This window comes from Amblyomma americanum, chromosome 6, assembly GCF_052857255.1.
Source record: "Amblyomma americanum isolate KBUSLIRL-KWMA chromosome 6, ASM5285725v1, whole genome shotgun sequence".
Classification (NCBI taxonomy): domain Eukaryota; kingdom Metazoa; phylum Arthropoda; class Arachnida; order Ixodida; family Ixodidae; genus Amblyomma; species Amblyomma americanum.
In genome coordinates this window covers 44,087,351-44,111,771 of record NC_135502.1, presented here as the reverse complement: position 1 = coordinate 44,111,771, position 24,421 = coordinate 44,087,351, and the positions used below count along the sequence as shown (strand labels likewise).

Genomic DNA, 24,421 nt, shown 5'->3' with positions numbered 1-24,421 from the left:
AGAGCTCACCAATTAGAAACGTTTAGGGCAAGACGCTCCGGTTAGAACACGGAGTGCGGTGCTGCAGCGATATACGAGTGGTCTAAGTCATCAGAAAACGAAGCTGTGCTTTTTATGTCAGCGCTGCTTTGAATGCTACTAGATGATATTGTGTGATAAGGTTCTTTCCTCTTGCATAGCATTCAGACGGAACATTTCGGAATGTTTCAGAAAGATTCAGCTTCTTCTTTGGCCTGAAGTTCACCGTAGTTTCCGGATGATGATCGTCTTAGTTACACAAATGGATCAACATGCTCTTCATGCCTAAAAAGAATCACCCCTCGAGTGTGAAGTTGCTACTGTGACTGGCATCCGATTTACTGGTAACCAAAATCAAGAACTCGTAACGTACTTATTTTTCACTTGGAAACGCTTTACTGCGACCGCCTTCAACTTCAATTACCTAACTTCGCGGGCCGTTGAGGACGGACCATTAATCCAATTTGTGGCAACTGTGACTCCATTGTAGCGCAGTAACATGCTTTCTGATAATTTTCAGAACATACGGATGGACGCACCTGTCACCAGATAAATGTAGAGAGCGCTACTCAAACGCCATTGACACTACGGCGCACATTGAGTCCTTTGCTTTTCTCTTCGTAGGTGCACCAAGACTTTAACTCTACGCTCTCCTATTTTCAAGAGAGGGGCCTTCTTTGAACGCTCATAGACTCTGTATCAAAACCTTAAAAGTGTGCTTGAGGTTTACGCGCCACGGTGGCTCAGTGGCTAGGGCGCCCGGCTACAGAGCTGGAGTACCCAGATTCGAACCAGACTACGGCGGCCGTGTTTCTATGGAGGCAAAACGCAAAAGGCGCCCGTGTGCTGTGCCATGTCAGTGCAGGATAAAAATCCCCAGGTGGTCGAAATTGCTCCGGAGCCCTCCACTACGGCACATCTTTCTTCCTTTATTCTCTCAGTCCCTCCTTTATCCCTTCCCTTACGGCGCGGTTCGGGTGTCCACCGAGATACATGGGACAGTTACTACGCCATTTCCTTTCCTCAAATCTAATTTTTCATGTTCATTTGAAGTTTGTATGACCGTCATACTATTACTTTTAAGAAGTTTTTTTTTTTCATTTCACGTCCCTCTTCTAGGGTCTTTGCCTGCCCCAAAACTTCTCCGCTGCATAGTAGCATGTTGGCGGTTTTAGACATCGTTACCATTTCTGTGTTTAAATAAGGGGTTTTCGCTTTCCGTCTAATTTATTAGATTCTTCAACTGAGAGGTATGACAGTTGAAAAAGGCCATCTTTCGTAAGAATGGCATCCAGGTTGGTAAACTCACTGCCGCATATATACTGCATGAAAATAGTAACACTAATCAACTTTGCTTTTTTCATACCTTCCTAGAGGCCTGCATTTTATTAATTTACCGGGAAACGTTGGTTACAGCCAGAGAACCTTCAGTGCGCACACGGTGGGTCAGTCGTCTGACATGCCACTAAGTGAGCCCTTGGCTGGACCGAGCAAATAGTGGCCTTGTACCCACAGTTTTTGCTTGATATTTATTGCCAAGGTCAATTACGGTTACTCCTCGAGGCTGGTTGGAATAAATAAGCGCCAATACGTCTTGCATTGTGGTAAACTACGTTTAACAAAGTTGAACATACTGCAGTGGGGATGATGATCGTGAGGCCAGACCGGTGGTTTTAGTAAATAAAAATGAGAAAGCAGTTGAGAGTGTGAGCGTGGGCCTTGCGGCAGCGAACTGGCCCACAATATTTGGTCCCTTGCTATTACTCCCTGTGAATCAACTCAATGTCACAATACAAATAACTACTTTTTATCTGTGTACTGCAGTGTGTACAGCACTGCACAAGAAATGAGCTAAATTATCCCTTCATTTCTTTCCTCTCACATTTTTCCACGCCTTGCGGAGGAAACACACCGAAACAAAAAAGCCGTGACGGTCATGGAGCACGGAATGGCTTCTGCTAGTAATTCGAACGCTGGCTGGCTTTCATAATTGCACAGGGGTGCTGACATCAAGGATCAGAGAGTAATGAAAGGGTTCATTAGCCATAACGCATTGCATTTATGAGAAAGATCACTAGAGTTAAACCTTCATGATAACCCTAAAGCTGTGAAAGATGGAAAACATAAACAGACGCAGTGCTTTAGTTCCTCCATAACACCCGGATCACTGCATATTAGGCCGATACCATTCCAAATGAGTACTGAGCGCAGTCGGCGACCTATGTTTAAACTCCTCGTTGGTTTATCGAACCCAAGTTAACGAGAAGCGCTCATCGGCCTTTCCATCTACTTGCGCGCCGCACTGACTTCAAAAGCTGCTGGCTTACCCTTGCAGTGTGCAACCCGGCCGAACTCGATATTCGGCGCAGCGGCCGTTCAAACTCGTTTTGCCGAGCCAGAACTTGCTGCTACTGCCGCATTCGCTGCCCTTAGCCTTCCTCAGAGCCGAAGGTGCTTATGCATGGCCAGTGATGCGCGCGTCCCATGTAGGCGCTCATTTCTCCCCTTGGCTCCCAGCGGTCCCATGTGTGAAATAGCACTGAGGGTAATTAGCAGCAGCCACGTATTCATTAGGGAAGTCCGCTCAGCGATGCGGCAACTTTGCATGGCTCTTCCAATGGCTTATTAGGAATGCCCCTCCCCCTTCCAAAGTCTATGAGCGAGAGAAAGGGAGAAAGATAAAGAAAGAAAAAGATAGCAAGGGAGAGGAAGCTGGTTCCGAAATCAAGCTTGCCGGTGCACGAAAGCACCCAGCGGAGAGAACCCGTCATAGCGCCGGGCCCGACCGGCGGGGCGGCTGGGAATGCGTCAAAGAAATGACCTCCGATGCACCTGCCGTACTAATCCGGGCGGTAATGAACGCGGCCTCCCATCAGACGTCGTGAACGGTGTGCAGCGCCACTGTGCGCGGCTGCGGGGGAAGCCGCGGAAGGGCATCGCGTGGCTGGACCTCTTTAGCCGGCTGAGCTGCCTTTACTCATTGCTCCTTCGGCACGGTCGTATAAATCTTGAGCAATTTCGGAGCTCCTTTAATGTTTTCGTGGCCTTATATCGGCGCCCGCCGGGTAAGGTCGTTTGCGGAAGGAGTGGTTTTGAGCAAAGGGAATAATTCAGTTCAGATGGCCGAGAAGTGTCTGCGTAGGACTTGATCAGTTAGCGGCATCCGGGTGCCGAGGAACGAAACGGCAGGGGTTGAATTTAGAAACAGAAAAAAAAAAAACAAGACGAGCCATGCGGGAGGTGCTAAATTGGCTTCCTTCTCAACTGAGCGGTAGCGTCGAGACAGCGCGGGTATTACTTAGAAAAACTGGTTTAGTATATAGCTTTCGGAACCAGAACGCGGGCGCATATTTTTGTGAAGCTCGCCGACATTCTTGAGCTCGCATTCTAGATGAAGGGAGGCGGTTGAAAGAACAGAGCTGGATAAAACAGCAAGGTAATGGTGAGCCCCGTTAACTGAATTTGTGCATTGGTGGCAAGTATTCTTGATAAACATTAACCATGCTTAAGCTGTAAGATTATCTCGTTGTTTATTTATTTTCGAGGAACTGTGTTCTCCAGCCTAACACAGGGATATTTTCGGCAGCTATCATCAATTAAAAGAAGAAACCTGTTTTAGTTCTGTGTCAAGGCGAAGAGGCAGCGATAACAGTGCCGCTTTAGCTCCACGCGCCAAGGGGGTCGACATAGGGTTATCGTTCTAATCACTGTCGGCCATAGTCAACTGAGTTATTGCATTGCGCACAAACAGACGACGAAATGGTAGAGGAGGGCGCGAGATCAACCTGCTTGCGTAGTGTTACGGTTTGTCATGGTTCTGTCAGCCTAAGCATCGTTTAATATTGAAGCATTACTATCTCGCCCAGTGCGCTGTTCTTCCGATGATATAGTAACGCCAAAGTGGGTGTTCGGTGAAACACATGATTAAGGCCAGAAGCGAAAAAGCTCTCCAGATGCTAGAACTCTAGAACTGAGAAGCATTTTTGGCACTCGTCAAGAAAAGCAAATTCACTATCAATCGCAAACACTGACGGCGTGCTAACGCACATCCAAATCTTGACTCTAGGCAAAGGTATTCTCGGTAGGTACATACAACTGCAAAAATTCTGAGCAAAGCCAAGTGGAAGTCAGCGCCTCCAATCTATCTTTCTGTGCTTCCCCCTCTGTAGTGTCAAATCAACGTTTTAGAATGCCATATCTGGAAAAGAACAAATTAGCCCAGACAGAAGCCCCGCTAAATCGATAAGTGACCATTGCCTGGTACTATCCGTTAGCGCCTCATGCACGGCACCACTTGAATCTGTATTGACTTGTATTCTCCCTATCGATTTACAGCCCTTGTCTTTGCCCTTTGAAAGTTCCCTAAATGCCTACAAGGCACAGGTTTGCTTCCCGAGATTGATTGGCTAGAGTGACAAATTGTGACTGTGGTCCTCGCCCCTTCTCTCTTTTCCTTTTTAGTCCCATCATCCCTATTCCCCAGTGCAAGGTAGCCAACCGGAACACCCTTTTGGCTAACATCCCTGTTTTCCTTCTTCCTCTTTATACAACCTTTGTCCGTAAAGTTTCGAGACTCATTAATTTTTTTCTCTAGATATAATTCCACGAAACAAATGTTGGTGCGTATGTGTAGCGCCTTGTTTTCGGCCTAGCCTGAGTTATTTATGTTAATTGCTGTGGCATCCGTTAGGTGGCACTACATGAAGAAAAATACGTCGTCACTAGTGTTCTGCGCATTCTACTGTGAGTGAATTTGGAGAGATGGACGTCCACCTCGAACATCGTGTAAACATAAAATTCTGTGTGAAGCTTCGCAAGACAGCCACACAGACGTATGAGCTCCTTCGGGACGCTTACGACCACGAGACATTATCTCTGGCGCCAGTTTTCGAGTGGCACAAGAGGTTCGTTTCGGGGAGAACGTCGGTGGGAGACGACACAAGGCAGGCACGCCTCTCAACCTCACGAAATGAAAACAACGTGGCTCGGATCAGGACGATCGTACAGCAAGACCGAACCATTACAGTCCGCATGCTATCAGATGCTCTCGACATTAGTAAGACAACATGCCACCAAATTTTGCATGAGAACTGGAGAAACGAAAGCTGAATGCCAGACTTGCACCGCACTCCCTCACACAGGACTAGAAGGACACGCGGCATCAGTGAGCGCTGATTTGCTCTCCGAGGCAAAGAAGGATGCTGCATTCGTCGACAGCATCATTGCTGAACACGAAACATGGTGTTTTCAATACGATCCTCAAACAAAGACGCAGAGCGCCGAATGGCGGTTGACAAGCTCTCCGGCGTCGAGAAACGTGCGGCGACAGAAGACCAAAAGAAAGACGATGCTGATAGCTTTTTCGATGCCAGAGGTGTCATACACCACAAGTTTATCCCACATGGGCAGACGGTGAATCAGGAGTTTTATATCCACGTGCTCCGACACATGCGTGATGCACTGCGACGCCGTCGCCCTGACTTAAGGGCATTTGGACAATGCAGCCTTCTCCACGATAAAGCAAGTCCGCACACTGCTCTCACTGTGACAAAATTTCTCGCCAAGCACATCATTACGGTACCTCCCCATCCACGATACTCGCCTGACCTCTGCCTATGAGACCTTTTCCTCGTGTGAAGAGAGCCCTAAAAGGCCGCTGGATGGAGAGCGTGGAGGCCATTCAAAACGTCACGACAAAGGAGCTGACAGCCCTGCCAAGAGAAGCGCTTACCAACTGTTTCCAAGACCACAAGAAGCGTTTTAAGATGTGTATAGACTGCAAGGGAGACTATTGCGAAGAGGTGCTGCACAAATGGCTTCAATGTTGAACGCATTTCTTAATGGACTCAGTCTCGGAACTTTACGGACAAAGGTTGTATATCTCTATCATTTTTACGATGCCCATTTTTTGTAATGCGTGGCTGCACTGAATGCTTCCTGCAAATACACAGAAGAATGAAAAGTGAACCACCGGCGACCATGTGTAATGTGTTCTGACAACGTGTCGGGAAGTATACATTAGCGGTGCCGACGCTGTACGCAGCGCCTCTAAACGTTCCGATGCCTTCGCGATAAACATAGACAACATTCCGATGCCTTCGCGATAAACATAGACAACATTTCACACGACTTTGGAGCGTAAATTGCCGTCGATATTACCAAGATCGCCGTAGATCCCAGCGCGGCATCGCGCATTATGACCTAAGAATGTGCGATAACAAGTGCCCACTCCTTAAGGACGATGTCTCACATGCACACGCCCGCACTTAGTTGAGCAACGATCACATTCCATTAAGTGGGCATTAAAGATCGGCATAAGTAGCGGGCTTTGCAAAGCTTCTCAAACTTAGACTCGTTTCGACTACGGAAGATGTGGTGGGGCTTAGCTCTCATTTCAGGACTGGCGTCTGATTGGACGTTTAACATTAAAGAGGCCGGCGTCTGTGCGTTCGGCAACCAGCACTCTTTTTACCACAGAGGGGCCTAGCAAGTACAGCCTCACAGTTGAGTTTCGCGAAATCAGACAAATGCGACTTTTCATGCTTTGATTCAGGCAGCGCGAAGACAAACACGGACAAGAGGGGAAACACCACCAAGCTCTTGTTGTTGTTGAAGTGTTGTTGATTTGCGAACAAGTGAGTTTGCCTGTAGAAGCTGTACGGGGGCTCACGACGTGTTGTTGTCCCCGTCCCGGGCAATGCAGCTCCACCTAAGCGGTTCGACTTCACCTTCGAGCGGGCGTCTGCGCACGTGACTAACCTGACGTGCGAGGCGGACGGCGTGTTCCCGCAGCCGACGCTGTTCCTGTACCAGAGCAGCGGCAGGGACCCCGTGTCTCGACCCGTGGCCTCGGTGCCTCCGCGCGCGGCGCTCGCCGATGCCGCCAGCGGAGGCTACCACGTGCGCCTGACGCACGCGCTCGACAGCCGCATGCTGGACGCCTCTGGCCACGTGGAGTACGTGTTCGAATGCGTGCTCGCCATCCCAGAGACCAACTTCAGGCTGCAGCGGAGGCTAGAGTTTGAACCCGGTGAGTGATGATGCTCGCTATAAACTGGAAAGTACTGTGGGCCAGTGTGTTACCGGATTTTCTCGCATAAAACACGCACTTGCGTAATAAACGCGCGCCCCAAAATTACTCATCACATTTCGAGAAAAGCTTCGTTGACTACGGCGCAAATTTTTACCCAACTCAGTAAAGACCCTCCAAAATTGACACCATCTTTCTCTTTATTTTACAAAAGTGCGAGAATTATGCAAATAAATACGGCTAATTGATTTCATATCAATTTTATTTACCCCTCCTTTTTTCGTTCTTTGTGATTGCGTCATACGACACTGCAACCCGCGTTCTCTGCTCGTCATTGGCTCAATACAGTGATGGCGGAGACGTGACGTTGCTTGAGTAAATCGCAAGAGCGAAATAAAAGTGGGAGGGCATTGAATAAAGGAATAGTTATATTAGTACAGATCTTGGTATGCCTAGACAAGGTCCTGTTTGTTGCTCCTCACGCTGATCAAGAGGAAGAGCATGGAAGCAGCTAAAGATATGACCGAAGGTCTCATTGCAGCATATAGAGGTCCCAGAGGTCCCGTTACACAATATAAGAGGTCCCATTACAGCATATTGCTCTGGGACCTCTTTCTGTATGATCAGTCAGTGCATGCATGAATGTTTCATGTATTTCAAGAAACAAACTTCAAACTTCAAACAGCACCCAGAAACTTTTGTAGGCAAGGTAAGCACTATAAGAATGAATATGACGAGTGACAAACCGATTGCAATAGCGCTGCAGCTTTAATATTGTTTCTAGTCTGTCGACCGCATATAGCATTTGTGTTCTGTCTGTCGCCCACATGTGTTCGGCTATGTTCTGCATAGGCCAACCATGTGCGAACTAGTTCACTTGAACCTCCTCTTTGAGCCATGGTTCTATACCTGACTTCAGATCACCACTCAGGCAGTTCTTTGCAACTAGGTTTGTTCTTTAACGGAGGCGCAAAACTCCTGAACAGGTTTAGCCGTTTTGTCACGCACGGCAGAATAGCACATTTCGCTGAAACTATCGTGCATTTGTGCAGCGAACATCATTTCATTTTGAAATGCGTGGTAAGTTTGGAAACCCAGAAATTATAAAACCGAGTGGGGGACCTCCTGGAATAGCGAGTAGCGCAGCAAACAGTAGCCGGAATCAGCCCGACATTGCACAAACATTTTACTAAGATGCATCTCTACAAGCAAGTAAACTGAGGATTACATAATGTAAAGATAAATGCTCATAATAAATATAAATACCGTGAAGATAATACTCGATGTTATTCTGGGCGCAGGATAAAATTTTCTACCTAACGTGCTTGGTTTTTTTTTTTCATGGTTAGTCACTGGCAATATGCAGATAGGTTTGCATGTTCGATACGTTAACTTTACTACGCAATTGATTTCATGGGGAAGGGAGAATTAATTAGGAAAACGCTTAAAAAATGGGCCTTTCAGTACAAGTGAATGGTCCAGTCTAACAAGAGGTCTTCACTCACTTTGTGTTATGTAGTTCTCAAATTCTGGCATAAATTGCAGTAAGATATGACCAGTAGCTTTGACCGGGCACTGAGGGTCATCGATGTATCCAAATTTTCTGCAAAAACTCTTTTGGCTTTAGCAGGTGGTGCGCTTATTGAATGAATGAATGAATGAATGAATGAATGAATGAATGAATGAATGAATGAATTTTTATAGTATAAAGTGTATATATCCTGCAGTCAGCATCTTCACGTAATGGCATTTGGAGATTTATTAAAGCTTCAGCGTCATATTAACACACAATAAATTCTGCGAGAAATGGCTTATAGGCACGGCGACTGAAGTGTCATGCGCATCAAAAATTTTTCTTTCAAAAGAGGGCCAAAACTCACGCGTAAGTCCCGCGCTCAAATTGAAATGATATATGCGGTATATTTACAGTGGTTTCTTTCACGCTGTATGAGCTCACGATACGCAAAAGGTGATATGCAAAGAAGACGAAATTGCAAATTTCATTCCTTTCCATCGGAGCTCAGTCAGTATGAACACAGGAAGAAATAAGCTAAATTCAAAATACTGCTACCTTGGTGCTGCAACTCGCACCAAATTTGCCGTTTTTCTTCGTTCTGAGTCTTAGGCGTTGCGGGACGAAGTTTTGGGAGGGAGAAAGCAATACACGGCTGAAACATACAGATGCATTCGTGCATGGCACGCGTTTGCGCGCGTCTGCATTCATAGTCAAGTTCCCCAGGTACGGTTATGGGCTAACAGACGCACACGAGCCCAGGCAGGGCCGTGCGCAGGCTGTAGCATCAGCATTCAGGAATTTCACAGTCCAAAAAGCTAACAAAGCTGCAGTGTGTGCTTGAAGGCTCGCGGGCTGTTTTCGAGGCACGAACATATAGAGGTTCGCGGGCTCGATGCAAAACAGCACAAAGGTCTCTCGGCATCGCGTACAACAAAGGAGAAGCGTGCATTTCAGCGCCTTGCAGCAGCGGCTTCAGCAGCGCGCCCGTTTTGTCGCTATTTTGTCACGTCACTGCTGTGACAAAACGCGCGGCGAAGCTGGCTGTAGCAGGCACGCCCGCCTTGGCTTCAAACGTGTCCTCGATGTCACCTCACGGGAGCCAGACGGGATATGCCTTTTGGCTGCCTCCTCGGCTCCCATATCGGCCGGGAAACATATGGCAGCTTTGGATGGTGGAAGCCGCGAGCGTAAAACTATTCAATCTGCATGTCGAATTCGCGAGGCAGCGTCAGCGGCTGCGTGCGTTGGGGACTCGCTGAGGATTGCGGCCTCTCGAGAGGCCGCAGCCTTTGGCGCCTTGCAGATCCGCTTGCGAGAGGAGCCGCTGCCGATATTTGCATTTTTCACTATCCGCTGTGCTTCCTTGCGTTGGTCTGCGCATTCTGTGAGAAAGAGAGAGAGACAGAAGGGAAGGCTGTTTCCTCACGGCTGTAGAGTCGTTCGCGTCGCCATGGAAACGGACAGAAGGCGTCTTTAGTATTTTCTCGCGTTTTAGAGGCTGCGCGCGGGCGACTGATCTTTGTACTTGGCGGGACTGTCGAGTCTGAGCGAGCTCCCTTGTCAGTTGGGCGCTGTGCGCATGCCTGCTTCTTCAGGGCGAGACAATTTGTTTTCAAACCAATTTTCTTTCCCCTGCCTCACCGTTGAAAGTAAAAGTGGAAGAGGAGACAAGTGCTCGGAAAGGTAGAGCTGTTTTCTTTGCATTTTTGCACTGCGATCATCTGTTTTCTACTGCGTACCTGACCCTGGTTTGTTGCCTGACGCACCGCGCAATAATGTATGAAGTCGAGTACTAACTAATCAGCTTTGTAGAGAATAACCAATAGGGGTTTCCTATCCACCTTTTCTCTAAGTTATGGTAGGACTATTGTTAGCTATAGAAGGTCTACATGACACCTAACAGGAAAGTTATAAACAAGGCAGTGAAACGGTCGACATGTAGGCGAAGAGACAGGACCTTAAATTCTGCTGCTGTAATTATGTGTAATCGAATAGGATGGACTATGACGGACCATGTCCTCACTGCAGCTAACGGATGACTGCTATTCCATCGAAGCTCGCTGTGTTAAGATTTTGCATAAAACATCAACATATCGAATATCGACATCTCAAATATCGACATCCCGACATCGACAGCTCAAATTTAATTAACTATCTTCAAAAGGAAGCGTCATTTCTACAGACGCGTGAGGTAGGATATTTGCACCTTGTAAACTGCTGCTCACATGGACAAGTTAACGGTTTGCATTCCAAGCTACTCCCTTTAAGCAACGCCGGTGCGGGTTCGAATTCTTCTTGGAAGGCACAGGAAGGTTTTGTTTTTGTACATGAAAGCACGTAGCATCACCTTAATAGCATCGCGCTTGCGGCTCATTGTCGGCATCCATTATCAACTTGCACTCTCGGGTCCGTCTTGATCCTTCTCTACCCGCCAGTTCTCGTTATTTTGCTGTTTAGCGTCGCGTCTGCAGTGTTTATCAGCGGCAGACGCCTGACGCAAACAGTATTGGCATATTTTAGACCTCTTAGCTGTTTTGCACCTCGGCCGCAGTGAGGCGCTTCGCTTTTGCGTCGACGCGCGTGCTCAAAAACCTAGGACAAATAAGTATAGCTATTATAAAAAAGTTTAAGGAATTATTACTAAGATATAGAGAGAAGCAAACCCGGAGAGAGATAGGCTTTCATACGTGCAGAGAAACATGTGAGCGCGCAAGCGCCTTCGACAGCCCGGTTGCCGTTCGCTGAAGATGGGCATATAGAGAATGACGACAAGCGCGTTCAGCAAATGAGGCGGCATGCCCGACAAGAGCCTTCAACGCCGAGAGCAAGGAGCCTTCATCGCGCAATACCACGTAAAACAGCCGCGTCTCGTAATGCGCTCCCTCCTCCGAATGACCCTCATTCATCCATGTGTTCGGTGATAACGACGTGGATTCTACTGGTAGACTGCAGAAGTCTTCACTTACAGAGCACTCAAGAAACGCGCCTTTAGTTGCTAGCACGTTGCGTAAACTTGCCTCTGGGGTACTCTATTTCGAGACGAGGCGAGATCCAATATATGTCACTAACGTCCGAGGATTGCAATGAAATTTGCCAACAAAGGTGCGAATGCTCCCCAGGGGCTGTCGGGAGATACCGATGAAGAATATTGCTGTGTGAGGAGTGGCAAAGCACTTTCACCTCCGCTTATTATTTATTTTTCCTGTTGGTCGGTCAAGCAAGCTCTGTGCCGTAGAGTGGCCTTTACTTTTTGTTCTCTTATTGTAACGGCGACTGGTGACCTTATACGCTTTCGCAATTTGTACTCAGGACTTGTCCAGAAAGTTAATTTAATGTGATCTAATCTTGCCTCACAAACTGAATCTAATCTGACGTTCTAAATGCGCTCAAGTCTTCAGAATTGTTCGCTGTGTTCTTATTTCGGCGCTCAATGCGCCTGCATTATGCATTTTTGCTCCAGCTACTGCAGACAGTGCGATTCGGCGCTTTAAAGGGGCGCTGCGGGCTTAAAGTCATTACGTCGGCTTCAAAGAAGTTGGCTTTTGTGGTCCCACTAACTGCCTGATGTAGTTTACCTCTCTTGTTACTGCTTCCCCTAAGTTATCATGAGAAAGGCAGGCATAAGCATGCTGCCGAAAAACATAAAATGCTCAATTTTTTTGTCTTGTATGTATAACAATGCTTGTGTAAAACAACAGAAACGAAGTTTTGGCGAAGGTGTAAACTAAAAGCGACCGGAGAAAAGCGTTTTAACACAAACGTTCCTCCTTGAAAAGCTTACTTTGTTCTCCTTAATGTGCACCACAAAAAGTGAACGAATGTGGACCCAATGCTGCAGTAGTCCCAGTTTCATTGTTCACTGTCACTCCGTTGCTTATGAGACTACCATGCAACCCAACAGTTATCACTAATCAGCATAAAATTCACTGCCGTCTATTCTTCTACGCGGAGTGACCCGTTGCCGCATGCAAACCAAGTTTGAATAACAGACTCTGCCAACGTCCAAATGCATGATTTAAGTCGAATACTGTATCGCATTTGCATAACTTTTGTTCCCGTGCAATTGACCGACACGTTATGCCGTTATTAGTTATCGCGTTCTTCTCAAACGTTGAAAACTAACGTTCGTTACGAATCGATATCTACGGTTGCGCAGCAGTGCGTCGTGTACTACCCCTGTAATGCCCAACGTATCACGCATTAAGCAGGAGGCAAAAAAATGTCATTAGTTTTTCTCTCACCCTACAGAAGCACATAAATTATTTACACTGTTTCATAGACAGCTCGTTCCAACTTATTTATAAAAGCAAAATCAAAATGTCAGTTGCCAGAGGAAAAAGAGCCCTACTGGAAGATTAGTCTTTCTAAAATCTAGCTGCACAGTGGAACAACCTGGCATTTTAATGGGCGCTCTGAAGCCTGTGCAGTTGATGCAATAATTTTGAATTTGGCTACACATTAAGCTCTGCGCCTGAGTATGTGCGCGCAGTTTACCGTTTTTAGGCGTTCAGAAATTAAAACTTCTAGAATTTGTTTATTTTAATGACGCAGTAATTTCATATTGCTTGGTGAATCTGCCAGTTTCTTTCGCATTTATGCAACCTAAACACCGCTGACGCGAAATTCTGGACGTTCAAAACTTTTATGTGACATTTTCTTTGTTTTGAGGGCGCGGAGTAAAAAGAAAACAATCAAATGTAAGTACATTGTTAAAGAAAACCTGTAGATATATATACAGGATTAAAAAACTCGCAGCGCTTGTTCTTTGCGACGAAACGACTTTCAGAAAGAAAGAACCACCAATAAAATTTCTACGCAACCCTTTTTGAGAATGCGCGCCCTTCTCTGGCTGACGAGATGCGCACATTACAAGAGCTGAAAGGCTAGCAGAAAAACCGACATTGGGATGTAAAATGAAAACAAGAGCGCATCTCCAAAAAGCTGTATATGCGGTTTTTCAAAGACGACATCGAAGACACGCTCTTTCCACCCACAGTGATAAACAACAACGAGCCCCATATATTTATCTATAAATAAATCTACGTGAGTGTCGAAGAGAGATTTGCTACAAGTGGCGCGATCATAGGCATGCGTGTAAATTCGATGTTCCCAGCTTGGACCTTCGGAGTTGCGCTGCAGTGAAATAGCCCGTACCAGTAATTACCACATCTATTTGCTCGCGTGGCGTTCGCGCAGGAACTGGTTTCGCAGTGACCGCTGTAATGCAGCGGGTGGAGATCAAGCCCACACTGAACCTGCGCGTGTCTCAAGCCCGTAGAATTAGGCAGGTGCCTGAAAGGGGCCCCTCCCCCCCCCACACGCACACACGCATGCACGCACACACACACACACACACACACACACACACACACACACACACACACACACACACACACACACACACACACACACACACACACACACACACACACACACACACACACACACACACACACACACACACACACACACACACACACACCACGCACACACACGCACGCACGCACGCACGCACGCACACACACACACACACACACACACCAGGTCTTCTTCGCCAAAGGAGTGGGAGGGGGGTTGGGAGTAGGGCGATTTTAACTGTCTTCTCGGAAGAGGTTCATGATTAGTAGGCCGCGCAGCAGTCTAGGACGCATCAGAGTTAAGTAGCCTAGTTTCGCCGATAATTTTATGCATAACGAATTCGGAACTGCGCCTCTAAGAATACGTAACACGCAATAGTCGGTTTATCTATCTCCACTGATATCGACAATGCGGAAATCCGCAATGCCAGCATTCTTCTCATCGCGAGGATACTTACTCGTCGTGTGACCGGTTTCAGACAGCCGGAGAGGCGCTTAACAAAGGAGATAATTCGTGTGGCAACGCCCAGTTACCGGAATCTGACCCGGGGCCACAACTCTTTCATTCTCATGCCATTAGCAGGCTTTCCGAAACCCTGTTCACTTTAAAAATAGCATTTTCGTAATCTCAGGATAGTAATATACCATTCAACCTTCACTTAATGGCAGTCTTTTGATGTTCATTTGAGGGGACGGAAGATATACGAATTGCACACTTGCCGCCGCAATGGTTCAGTGGTTATGATGCTCGGCTGTTGACCCGAAAGACGCGGGTTCGATTCCGGCAGCGGCGGTCGAATTTCGATGGAATCGAAATTCTAGAGACTCGTGTACTGTGCGATGTCAGTGCATGTTAAAGAACTCCAGGTGGTCGATTTTTTCGGAGCCCTTCACTACGGCGTCCTTCATAGCCTGAGTCGCTTTGGGACGTTAAACAACCACAAACTAAACGAAACAAATTGCACTCTTATTAATTTCTGGAAAATCTGACCCTGCTTTCTCTGTCCATGTAATGTGTTTTAACGTGAAGAGCGGCGCAAGTTGTTTGAACTGAAGTTATAGTGACTTGAGGTCCATCCGAATGCGCACAGAGCCATGCGCACATCATGCTGCATGCGCGGTCGTATTTGTATTACGCTTACCTAATCGTCCGTATATTCTTCGACTTCAGAAATAGTTTTCCCAATGCGGGTTTATTTGTCTTTATGTAGGCGTTTTGTTTTTATCAGGCACCTTTCGCTCGTCATACGAAATGGTCCTCTCTTCGAAAATTATAAGGGCTTCTTTCTAAGTAATATAAGGAGATGCGCACTGGAAGAGTAGCAAGTTTCGATAAAAGTCCTTTATTCCCGGTCTGGCAGAGCCCCTTTCTTTCATCCGCAAATATTGAATTGTTACAAAACGTCATCGTTAGCTTACGTAAGAATAAATCTCCTTTTAGTTGGGTAATACAGTGGCTATTCAAACGAATCATTTTAATGTTTATAGGACCGCCAGCTCGTTTTTAAGCGCTAATGAGCGGTTGATTGCGGTGCGAAGCCGCTATTAGGACGTTGCCTTTTTTCTGAAAACTCTTAATTACTTCCTCATAAATAAGGAGAAAGTATCTTTGGAGCACGCTCAAAGGAGATTATTGTTGGCTCGAATAATTGGTACACTGCGTTGCACCAAATTTATATCAGCAGCATAAAAAAATTTCGTTTCAATTCAGAGTTTTTTTTTCATACATTGAGCTATTCTGTCGGTGGCGTAATTTAGAACAAGAACATTTTCGCCACACCTATGACTTGTCAGGAAAGCCTTGAATAGTTGGCGCGTGAGTCGTTTCGCAACGCATTGTTATTTGTGGAAGTCAAAAAGTCTTTAGATCTTTACACTCCAGTACCAAATACACAAAATAAAGGCGCGCCGCTTAAAGGGGTTCTTAAAGATGCTCTAATAACTTTGCGGTATGCCTGGAATGTCAAAGCTCGCCGCTTCACGAATATTGTCCAGGAAGAATTTTTTAATGGGCTTTGTAGAAACAGAGTTATCTGTAGTCAAAATTTGAATTTCAGCGCCTTCGCGCCTTTCCCTCTCCTCTCGTCACTTTTTGCACATTGGATGGTTGGCGCTCCTCTACACCGGCCCCACCTCCTTGGGGAGAGCTTCCTGACCCACCGGAGCTACGCGGCTGACGTCTGAAAGAATCCAACCAATAGCCACCTCTCAGCATGTATACGTAGATGCGAGCGATGGTGGAGGGTGCGAGCCTTAAAAATTCGCCGGGGAGGGCTCGCCAACTTTCGCGCGTGATTGTGGGTTCTCTGCTGCTTGTAGAAGTGTATTATTTGGCTCAGGTGTTCATGACAACATGATGCAGTGACTGAGCAAGTTGATGTCCCCTCCTCGGAAGGTGTTTCGTGGCCCCTTTAAGTCTTTAAATCTAGGGCAACCAAACTTTCTTTTTTTCCACTTTTTTTCTTCATTAGATGCACACGCGTTAGCGGCGGCGGACGTGTACATTTGCAGCGAACACACCGTATCAGGCGCACGTGGGCCGACGGTAATGAGCGCATTGCGCATCGCTCGGGGCTCGCATCTTGTCAAGTCCGCGCGCGCACGCGATCTGGCCACCGCGCGTCCAGCCATTCCAACTCGAAATCACCGGAGCGGAACAAGCACGCGCTCGGGCTATACGGGAAAGGAAGTGGGGAAAGGGAGAAGAAAAGGGGAAGAGGGAAAGAATACTAGCCGCAGGCCCTGTTTTCCCACCTGCGGTACTAGGGTAGAACGAGGGAGAAAGTGGTTTTGGGAGGAGGGGGATGGGGGAGGGGGGGGGGGGGGGAAGACGTACTGTCAGGCGCACGACACAGCGGGCCGAGCGCTCCAATGAGCCACCCACATAATTGCCCCCCCCCCCCCCCCCTCCCGGTGTTCTCCAACCAACTGGCCGCGTTCCGCTCCTCCGCCGTCCCGCTGTCCCTGATTTGAATAAACAACGACCTCCGAGTAAGGCCGCCCCGTGGGGATAAACGGCACGGACAAATTGCGCCGAAAGCGGGCCGCGACCGCCGCCGCTTTCGGGCCTCGAGCGTTGTGACGCGCCTCGAGTGCTGGTGGACTGGCGCACGGCTCTTGGCCGCCGATCCCGGCGCGGTGGGAAGCCGCCCCGGCGGGCGGCTCCATATATGTAAACGCCCGAGGGGGTGACCGTGTCGGCGCGTGTGAAATGTGATCGCGGATCCTGCAGTGAGGTATAGGCGCGGTACGCCGGCCTTATCGACGGGCGCGCTGCGTCTGTTGGCTTGTAACTCGCGGCACGTGCCACAGAAGGGGAAAAAAAGAGGCAAGCACCGTATTGGCGCTTTGCTCTGTCAACTTAATGTTGCGGCGAATCAGACGCTGCCTCGCGGGCACCTGATGGAGGAGTTGTCGTCCCTTGCAGCATTCCAGTGCTGCGCACAAATGCTCAAAAAGGAGGAGGTGGGCAGACGTTCTTTTTTCTGAGTGAAAGCCTAGATAGGGCTAGGTGCTGTTGCAGGCAACCCAAGAAAGCAGAAAGTGTACGTGTACGTGTGTACGTGCGTATCAGCATGTGAGAGAGAAAGATAAATGCATTCGTCCATCCTTCCTCTTATGTATGCTGGCTTTTCTTCTTTTTAACACCTCTCATTCATCCTTTTTAACTTTACATTCCATTTTCTGTTTCCTCCAGTACTGGATAGCCAACCTGCTTTCCCTCTTCCTGTAATTCTTCCAGCAGTTTTCTGCATGTAATTGCGTTATTCGTAGACAGCGTTTGTTATGACACTCGTGCCCTCAAAGATATCAAAGTTTTAAGTGCGCTGTCTTAACTGCGTTTTAAGACTGAGGTTCGAGAGTAGAGAGGATGGATACATAATCATAACTTATCGCCCGTAATAACCTTCTTCAAAAGAATAAACTCTAGACTGTGATGAGTCACTATAATCCTCTCACTCCCAGGGAAAATGAGTAATAAATAAGTCTGTTATCGTTTTTACATGTGACACAGCAAAATGCCAACGTTGACGGAAATTTCATTTTACGCAGCGTTGTTTCAACTCAATGCTAGCCACAATTTTGTGGACACTGCAACACCTTCTAGTCAACGGTGTGAAATGTTTGAAGCAATACTGTAAGCTGTATCTGAATGAAAAAAAAAAATAGAGCCCTGACTCGCTCTATATTTCAGACCATTCTGTATAATGCATCCCAACACAATACACACATGCCTGTAATCTCTCTGAATAAGGTGCGGTGTGATAAATATGTATGACACAGCGTTAGTTTCTAATGAGCACAAAAGCAGCCAGCTAGTAAACACGCTTGCTATGCCACGGCACACTTAACGTGCATTTCGAATTCAGCAGTTACGGGTACCGCTCTATGTCTTAAGGACAGTGCAGTAGCTTGCTTTAACCAAGCACTTTTCTTGCACTGTCCGAGGTCCTAAAATATATACATTTAAATCAGCGAAGTACAGCAGACTGCAACAAACGAGAAATCGTTCCGGAATGAAGGAACCCCTCTCTCGCCATCTAATCACGTTTTTGTTTCTTTGAAAGTACCAGGCGTCTCCTAAGAGCGAAGCGCCTTGCGATAATATTGTCTCTTTATGTTCCCAGCGCAGCCGGCACTTTAATTTAAATGCGCGCTTTAAAGCGCCAGCCGAGTCTCTGAAGTTTCGAGAAATGCTGGGCGCAACGAGCTACCGCCAACATTAAGTTTTCCTCTTTCAGCCGGGGCTCTGCTTACGCTTGCCCGCGACGTTGTCGAGCGGTGAGCTAATTACATGGTGTCCTGCATGAAAGACTTGGGAGGTTTCTTTCCGCTTTTGTCGTTCGCTCTGTCGCCACGAAAGCAACCGTTCGTTCGTTCGTCCGCTCGCTTCCTTTCTTGCTGCAGGACGTTTGGTTGGCGCAGCGAGTCGACTGCACACCATGGGCATTTTGCTGAGATTTCTGGCCGGCGCTTTCGCCCTGATGGATCTCGCATAGCAACTGGCGCACAAGCAGCGGCTACGCCGTCGGAATCAAAGTGAGTGCGTTTCTTCTTGCGATTCTGGGCCTCTTTGTATTCTTCTCTGCCGCGCGAAATTGCTGAAAGACGGCGCACAAAGCGGGGGTCTGGGGTTCAAAACACGAAAGAAACATCTCTCGCTTGGGTAACTTTCTGGCTACTTTTGCTGTGAGATTGCTTTTGTTGGTGCTTTGCAGTGAAAGAAAAAAGAATCGAGCCTGCTGAAGAACTCAAGTGGGGGCGATACATCGAGAGAATTAAAAGTTTTGGTGAAAATTGCAGGTGCAAAAATCGAATGGCACAGAAACGAATACTTTTAAGCGCTGCGTCACGGCTGTGTGTTAGTTGTCTAATTTATGCTTTTTTAAGTTCGTTTCTCAAACAATATAACGCAACTTAAGCAAGGTTTTTTTTTTCTAAACAAACGCATATATTAGCCGCGACAGAAAGCAAGAGACATCTGTGAGCGTTTAACGCTGTGACTGCATAAAGAATCCAAGGTGGCTTACATTTTCAGTGCATTGACAAGCATGTTTTTCAGAATTTTTAACATACGACGTGAAGAAAAGCTTGCCAGCTTAGTGGCTTCGTGATGATACGGAAACAATAAGATCAGCGTAACGAAAATAGCATTAGCGTAGCACTTTGAAATATTTACCCATTACGGCGACAAATTCAAGAGCGTCTAAAGGATTAGCTCTTTTCATTATTCCACATGACTGGACCTTTTGCGTTGTGTGCACAGTCGATGTTTTTTTTTTTTCAACTTAATGCATGTGTGTGCTTTTTTTTCTTCATAACACTGCTGCCTCAGTGCAGTGCGATTCCGTCTTTTCTTCGATAACTTAACGAGAACAGCAGTAGGTATACCAAATGGTTCTGTCTTTCATCAGCAGTGGCAAACGCATCTGCTATAGGAACCGACTCTCTACTCTACTGAATTCTTCAACACGAAGCATAGAGATCAAGAACTTCTTTGGGCTTATCGTTGTATTTGACAGGCCGAGTCCATCACATGGACAGTTATTAAATTTTTGCATGATGGTGTATAGTTCAAACATGGAACTTATCTGAATTTTCTTTTGCGCCTGTAACCTGTACCCTGGCTGCTACAGCTTAGCATTACAGACATACATTAAAAAAATATAACCTGACCGAAGTCGTAATAAAAAATTACGAAAAAGGAAAGAATATCCCAGCATAATCTGTGCCTCTGCTCTGAAAGAAACAGGCAAATTGGCAGAACTTTTGAGTGCAGTTCATTTTCGAAATGTCTCTGGCTTCGGCTGTCACGTACGCGCACCTACGTTATATCGAGATCAGCCGTCAGTGCACAACATTGTTTCAACTGTTTTTTATTTATCCCTTCACCTACACCTCCTGTTCGCACCGTCCCTTTCCCTCGTTTTCTTTGCAGACCAAAGAACCAAGTAGGAGAAAACCGCGTGCATTTTCACCGAGCCGGACGTAGAATGGGTTACATGTCCTCGCCCGGGACGCCGACGTTCGAAGAGCGGCGGCGGTCGCCGAAACGTCGCTCGTCGCGCCCACTTTGTCGCCCGCCACGGACATCCAGGTCCACAAAGCATCAGTGCCTCCTGTTCATCAGCGTGCAGAGCGCGAGCGGCGCCAGCGCCACCAAATACGCGAATCTCTGCGCCTGACAACGTGTGTGTGCGTGCGTGTGAATATTTCCACGCTGACTCCGGACAGCCTGCCTACCCCTCACCTCTACCCCTTCTCCCCTTCCACACACACACACAACACTCGCCTCTTGACCCGTTCGCTTGTCCCCAGTTTCCCGTTTCCTTGCACACAAACAGAGATCCCAAAGAGAGGAAAAAAAAAGCTCATTGCACTCTTGTCTCCGCATTGCACTACTTTCCGAGGTTTCAGCACGTCGCTTGTACGTATAAGCCCTCTAATGGATTATAGTCGCACAAAGTTCTAAATAGTTTCTCAAACCAACGCGTTATAAACAGTGGATATTTTAAGTGTTTTTATTTCCTGTGAATAGCAGAAACACGTTCACTTGCTGACTAGACCACACTCTTTCCTAAATGACGAAAGGATTAGAAGTGAAGAAAAATGTCATTACAATGCCCTTTCATGACATTAGCGTCCCCTGAACTCAGGCACTTTGTGCCTAAGATGGGGGCAAACACTTTTTTTAGCAGCCGCAGGGAAGAGGAGACGCCGGACGGTTTCACCAAAAAAAGAAGAAAAGAATTCGGCAGAATTACTGAAATTTATGCATTCACGTTCCAACTTAAGTTGATGAGATCCTTAATGATGTATCTACTAGTGCACATGAAACCCTGAAGTGTCCCATTGCTTGCATTCATGACGCACTCATCTAATTCTGACTGCATCTGAAACATCTTCATTCCTTCCAGCTTAGTTTATAATATTTGTACTCAAAGTCGAGCAGCTGCTTACTGGGCCTAACTCTGTTCCTATGACATTGTTTAATTCTGCATCCTATTGTTTCAACGACAGACTGCACATCTGCACGCAGAATGGTTCCTACCACGTCTGTTTGAATCATAGACCAGGCGTCATTGCCAAACAAAGAAAGCTTCTCGGAACAAAAATGTCCTGTAGAAAAGGAACACACGTTATTGTATCGTCCTTTGTAGCGCAAGAACTGAATGATTGTCTGAAAATTTATTTCTTTTTGGTGCAAGAATGCGCATGAACTTCTACTTGCGTTTGATGCTGGAAAAACACTTGTTGTCACCTTTTGTCTCCAGAATGCTGTATTTTGTAAGTTTCCGCCGGTTTGTATGTAAAAGGTTCCTGCTATAATGTGTTATAAAAGTTTGTTCCCACCGATATGAAATGTGCAGTGTCTACCCTTTTCTCCCTTTCGTCTCATCTTTCTTCCCGGCAGTGCACCTAAACGCACTGTATCTACAGGAAGTGAGAGTATTTTTTTCCCTTCGGTGGAGCTTTAATACCGCAGATCGCAGCTATAAGCTCTCTTTTCACAGTTAAGTATTATTCACCAAACTTTTCTAGAAATGACGGTCAGAGAGATAGCATCAGCGCACATATTGAGATATGAAACGTCTAACACTTTTAAGCGGAGCTAAATAATCGCGTTTATGTAGTATACTCACTTCGAATAACGAAGAATTTATAACTAGGAATTAGGGAAAAGGCTCTAGAAATGCAGATATATACTATTAGCATCCCCTTCAAATCGCGGTGGTTGCGAGTGCCACCTTGCATAGAAAATTAAAGTGGCTGTCTTCTTTTCGACTACTTTGAATCTGAGTTCAATTGTTTTGACAGCACGTGGGGCATGACAGAAAACTAACGTCTACTTTTTTTTTTCTGAAAAAAACAAGAACGCTCTCTGGTAGCGAAGGTTCGATCTAAAAACATTTTCAACTGTGTGATGAAGTGTTAGATCCTTCGACTACGGCGCATCGCATCCGTGCGTTGCGTGTCGACACATTGGCTTATAACGCTATAGCGTAATGTGGGGTGAACGTGTTGTGAAAATGTCAGTTTCGGGCAATTCTGCTCTTTGTTTCGACAAACATGGCATTGAACGATAGAAGGCCCAGTCCCTGTTCTGTTTAAAGCCCACGGAAAAAGTGATTAGGGCTGAATATTGTCCAAAAATGGGGTTTTCGTGACCAAAAAGGGTCCTAAATTTTCGCCGTCCCCATTGGCGCTCTCGGTTTAAACTTTCCTGACTAAAACAAACGTTAGTAAAGGCATCGCAATGCCGCTGCCTTTGACGTGTACGGTCGATCGCATACAATCCCAAGTCCTAGGAAAGAAACCCATTCCATTATCCGTATAACTAGTTTAAACAAAAAACAAGGCTTCTCCCATTGAAGCGGCACAGGCCGCAAGGCTTAGCGGCGCCAGCTAGGAGATTGCCAAATTCAAGCAGCGATCAACAGTGCGAGACTGCTCTGCGGCTTGTGTGTGGAAAACGTCGCCGCACACTTATCCAAGTTGTGAAAGCCATCATTTATTCAATATTAATTTTGCTTTTCCGTGAAGCGATATATCATATATCATTACCACGCTTTTAAAAATTAAACCCTCAACTGAGACTCCTCTGGCCAGAGAGGGCCGAGCTTGCCTGAAGGGAGGCAACGGGCGCGTTACAGGTGTAAAAACAAACTAGAAGGAGCGACTAACTTGAAGGCTTTCACTCTTTGGAGAAATTGCGAAGCCCCTCGACGAAACTCAGACGCGATAGATCGCGGACCAAGAGAAGGCTTCCGGAAATTGAAGTGCTCAATAGTGAGTAGAAAAACAAACACCACACATTGCAATCCGCTAGTTCTCCCAGCCAAGAGACAGCCTTCTGGTCAATGGTCGAGGGGGCCAGAATGCGAAGAAGAAAAAAAAACGCAGGTAAGAAGGCCCACTTCTGAGTGCGCACACAACAGCGGAGTGCAGAGCTAACGGGCCAGATGGCAAACGCGCATGATCGCCCGGCTGCCACACAACTCCGAGTGTATAAAGGAATCGAGAGACGCCAACTCCCAAACCCTTTCCCCATCCTTTTCAGCCACATTCCCTCTAGCCGGTCACTCCAATACTGCCCGCGATCGTACCGGAACACAAAGGCGGAAAAAAAAAACGGAGGCTTGGGCGGCACACCTCGGCTCTACAGTGCCGAGGCGCGAGGCGAGTTTCAATTAGAAGAACTCGGCGACGCTGTGGCTGCCATCGAGAAGGAAGGTGGAAGGTGGGCTTTCCTTCTGCGAGCTCCCTGTGTGCCCGGCAGTCCTTCGGGCCGCTCGCCAGGGGCGCGCTAGCTGGAGGGCCGAGTCAGTTGTTTGTACAGGCCGCGCGGCGCTGATACAGCAGGAGAGAGAACGGCCGCTACGTGACTCCGAGGCGAGATAATGTCTCCTTTCTTCCGGGCAGGGCTGCAGGCTCCGCCACCTCGGGCTTGCGAGGTGAGCGGGGAGGAAAGGAAGGACGGGTGCCTGGCTCGCACATCGCTGCGCCTTTGCACTCCGGGCTACGCGGTGGCAATCCGGAGCTTCATTATTGCTCCCAAGTGCATGCGGGAGGAGCAGTTGCGCAGTCTACGTAATGTCTTCTCGACTCGCGAGCCTGCCCTCTTCGGCTGCCCACCGGTGCAGTGTGGCGGGCTTCGACAGCGCTGGTGCTCGTCAGGGGGCACCCCTTGTCTTTGTCCGATTGCCCGCCAAGCGCGTGTATGCGTGGCCTGTCTGAGGGCGGGCCCAGGACCGGAACGTGTAGACACACAAGCGCTGGTGGTCCCCTCGTTCCGGGATATTGAGGAAGGTATACCGAAACGGGATTAGATTGCTGGTTGCACGACCGATCCGTGCTTGCTCGTGTTGCTCGACAGGATTCGGTTTATCCGCGGTATAAAGGAAGCTCTCGCATTCCCGACGGGACCTTTGAACACGTGTGTATGGGGTCATTACCGAGACGGCTGCGCACTGTTTGCCCGTAGTGTATATTCGGGAA

At 47.4% G+C, this 24,421-nt stretch overlaps 1 protein-coding gene and 1 long non-coding RNA gene across 2 annotated transcripts in view; one reads left to right on the top strand and one right to left on the bottom strand.

Moving 5' to 3' along the window:
• The window catches only part of LOC144136725 (uncharacterized), a 135,079-nt gene extending 113,306 nt beyond the window's left edge, over positions 1 to 21,773 (top strand). The window contains exons 3-5 of the mRNA XM_077669290.1: positions 6,722 to 7,048; positions 18,830 to 18,961; positions 20,361 to 21,773. Coding sequence (XP_077525416.1) covers positions 6,722 to 7,048; positions 18,830 to 18,921 — 419 coding nt within the window. The 3' untranslated portion in view covers positions 18,922 to 18,961; positions 20,361 to 21,773. The remainder of the gene's footprint in view (positions 1 to 6,721; positions 7,049 to 18,829; positions 18,962 to 20,360) is intronic.
• Positions 1 to 24,421, bottom strand: part of LOC144136727 (uncharacterized) — a 65,882-nt gene that overhangs the window by 19,379 nt on the left and 22,082 nt on the right. The gene's annotated exons all lie outside the window — the stretch shown is intronic.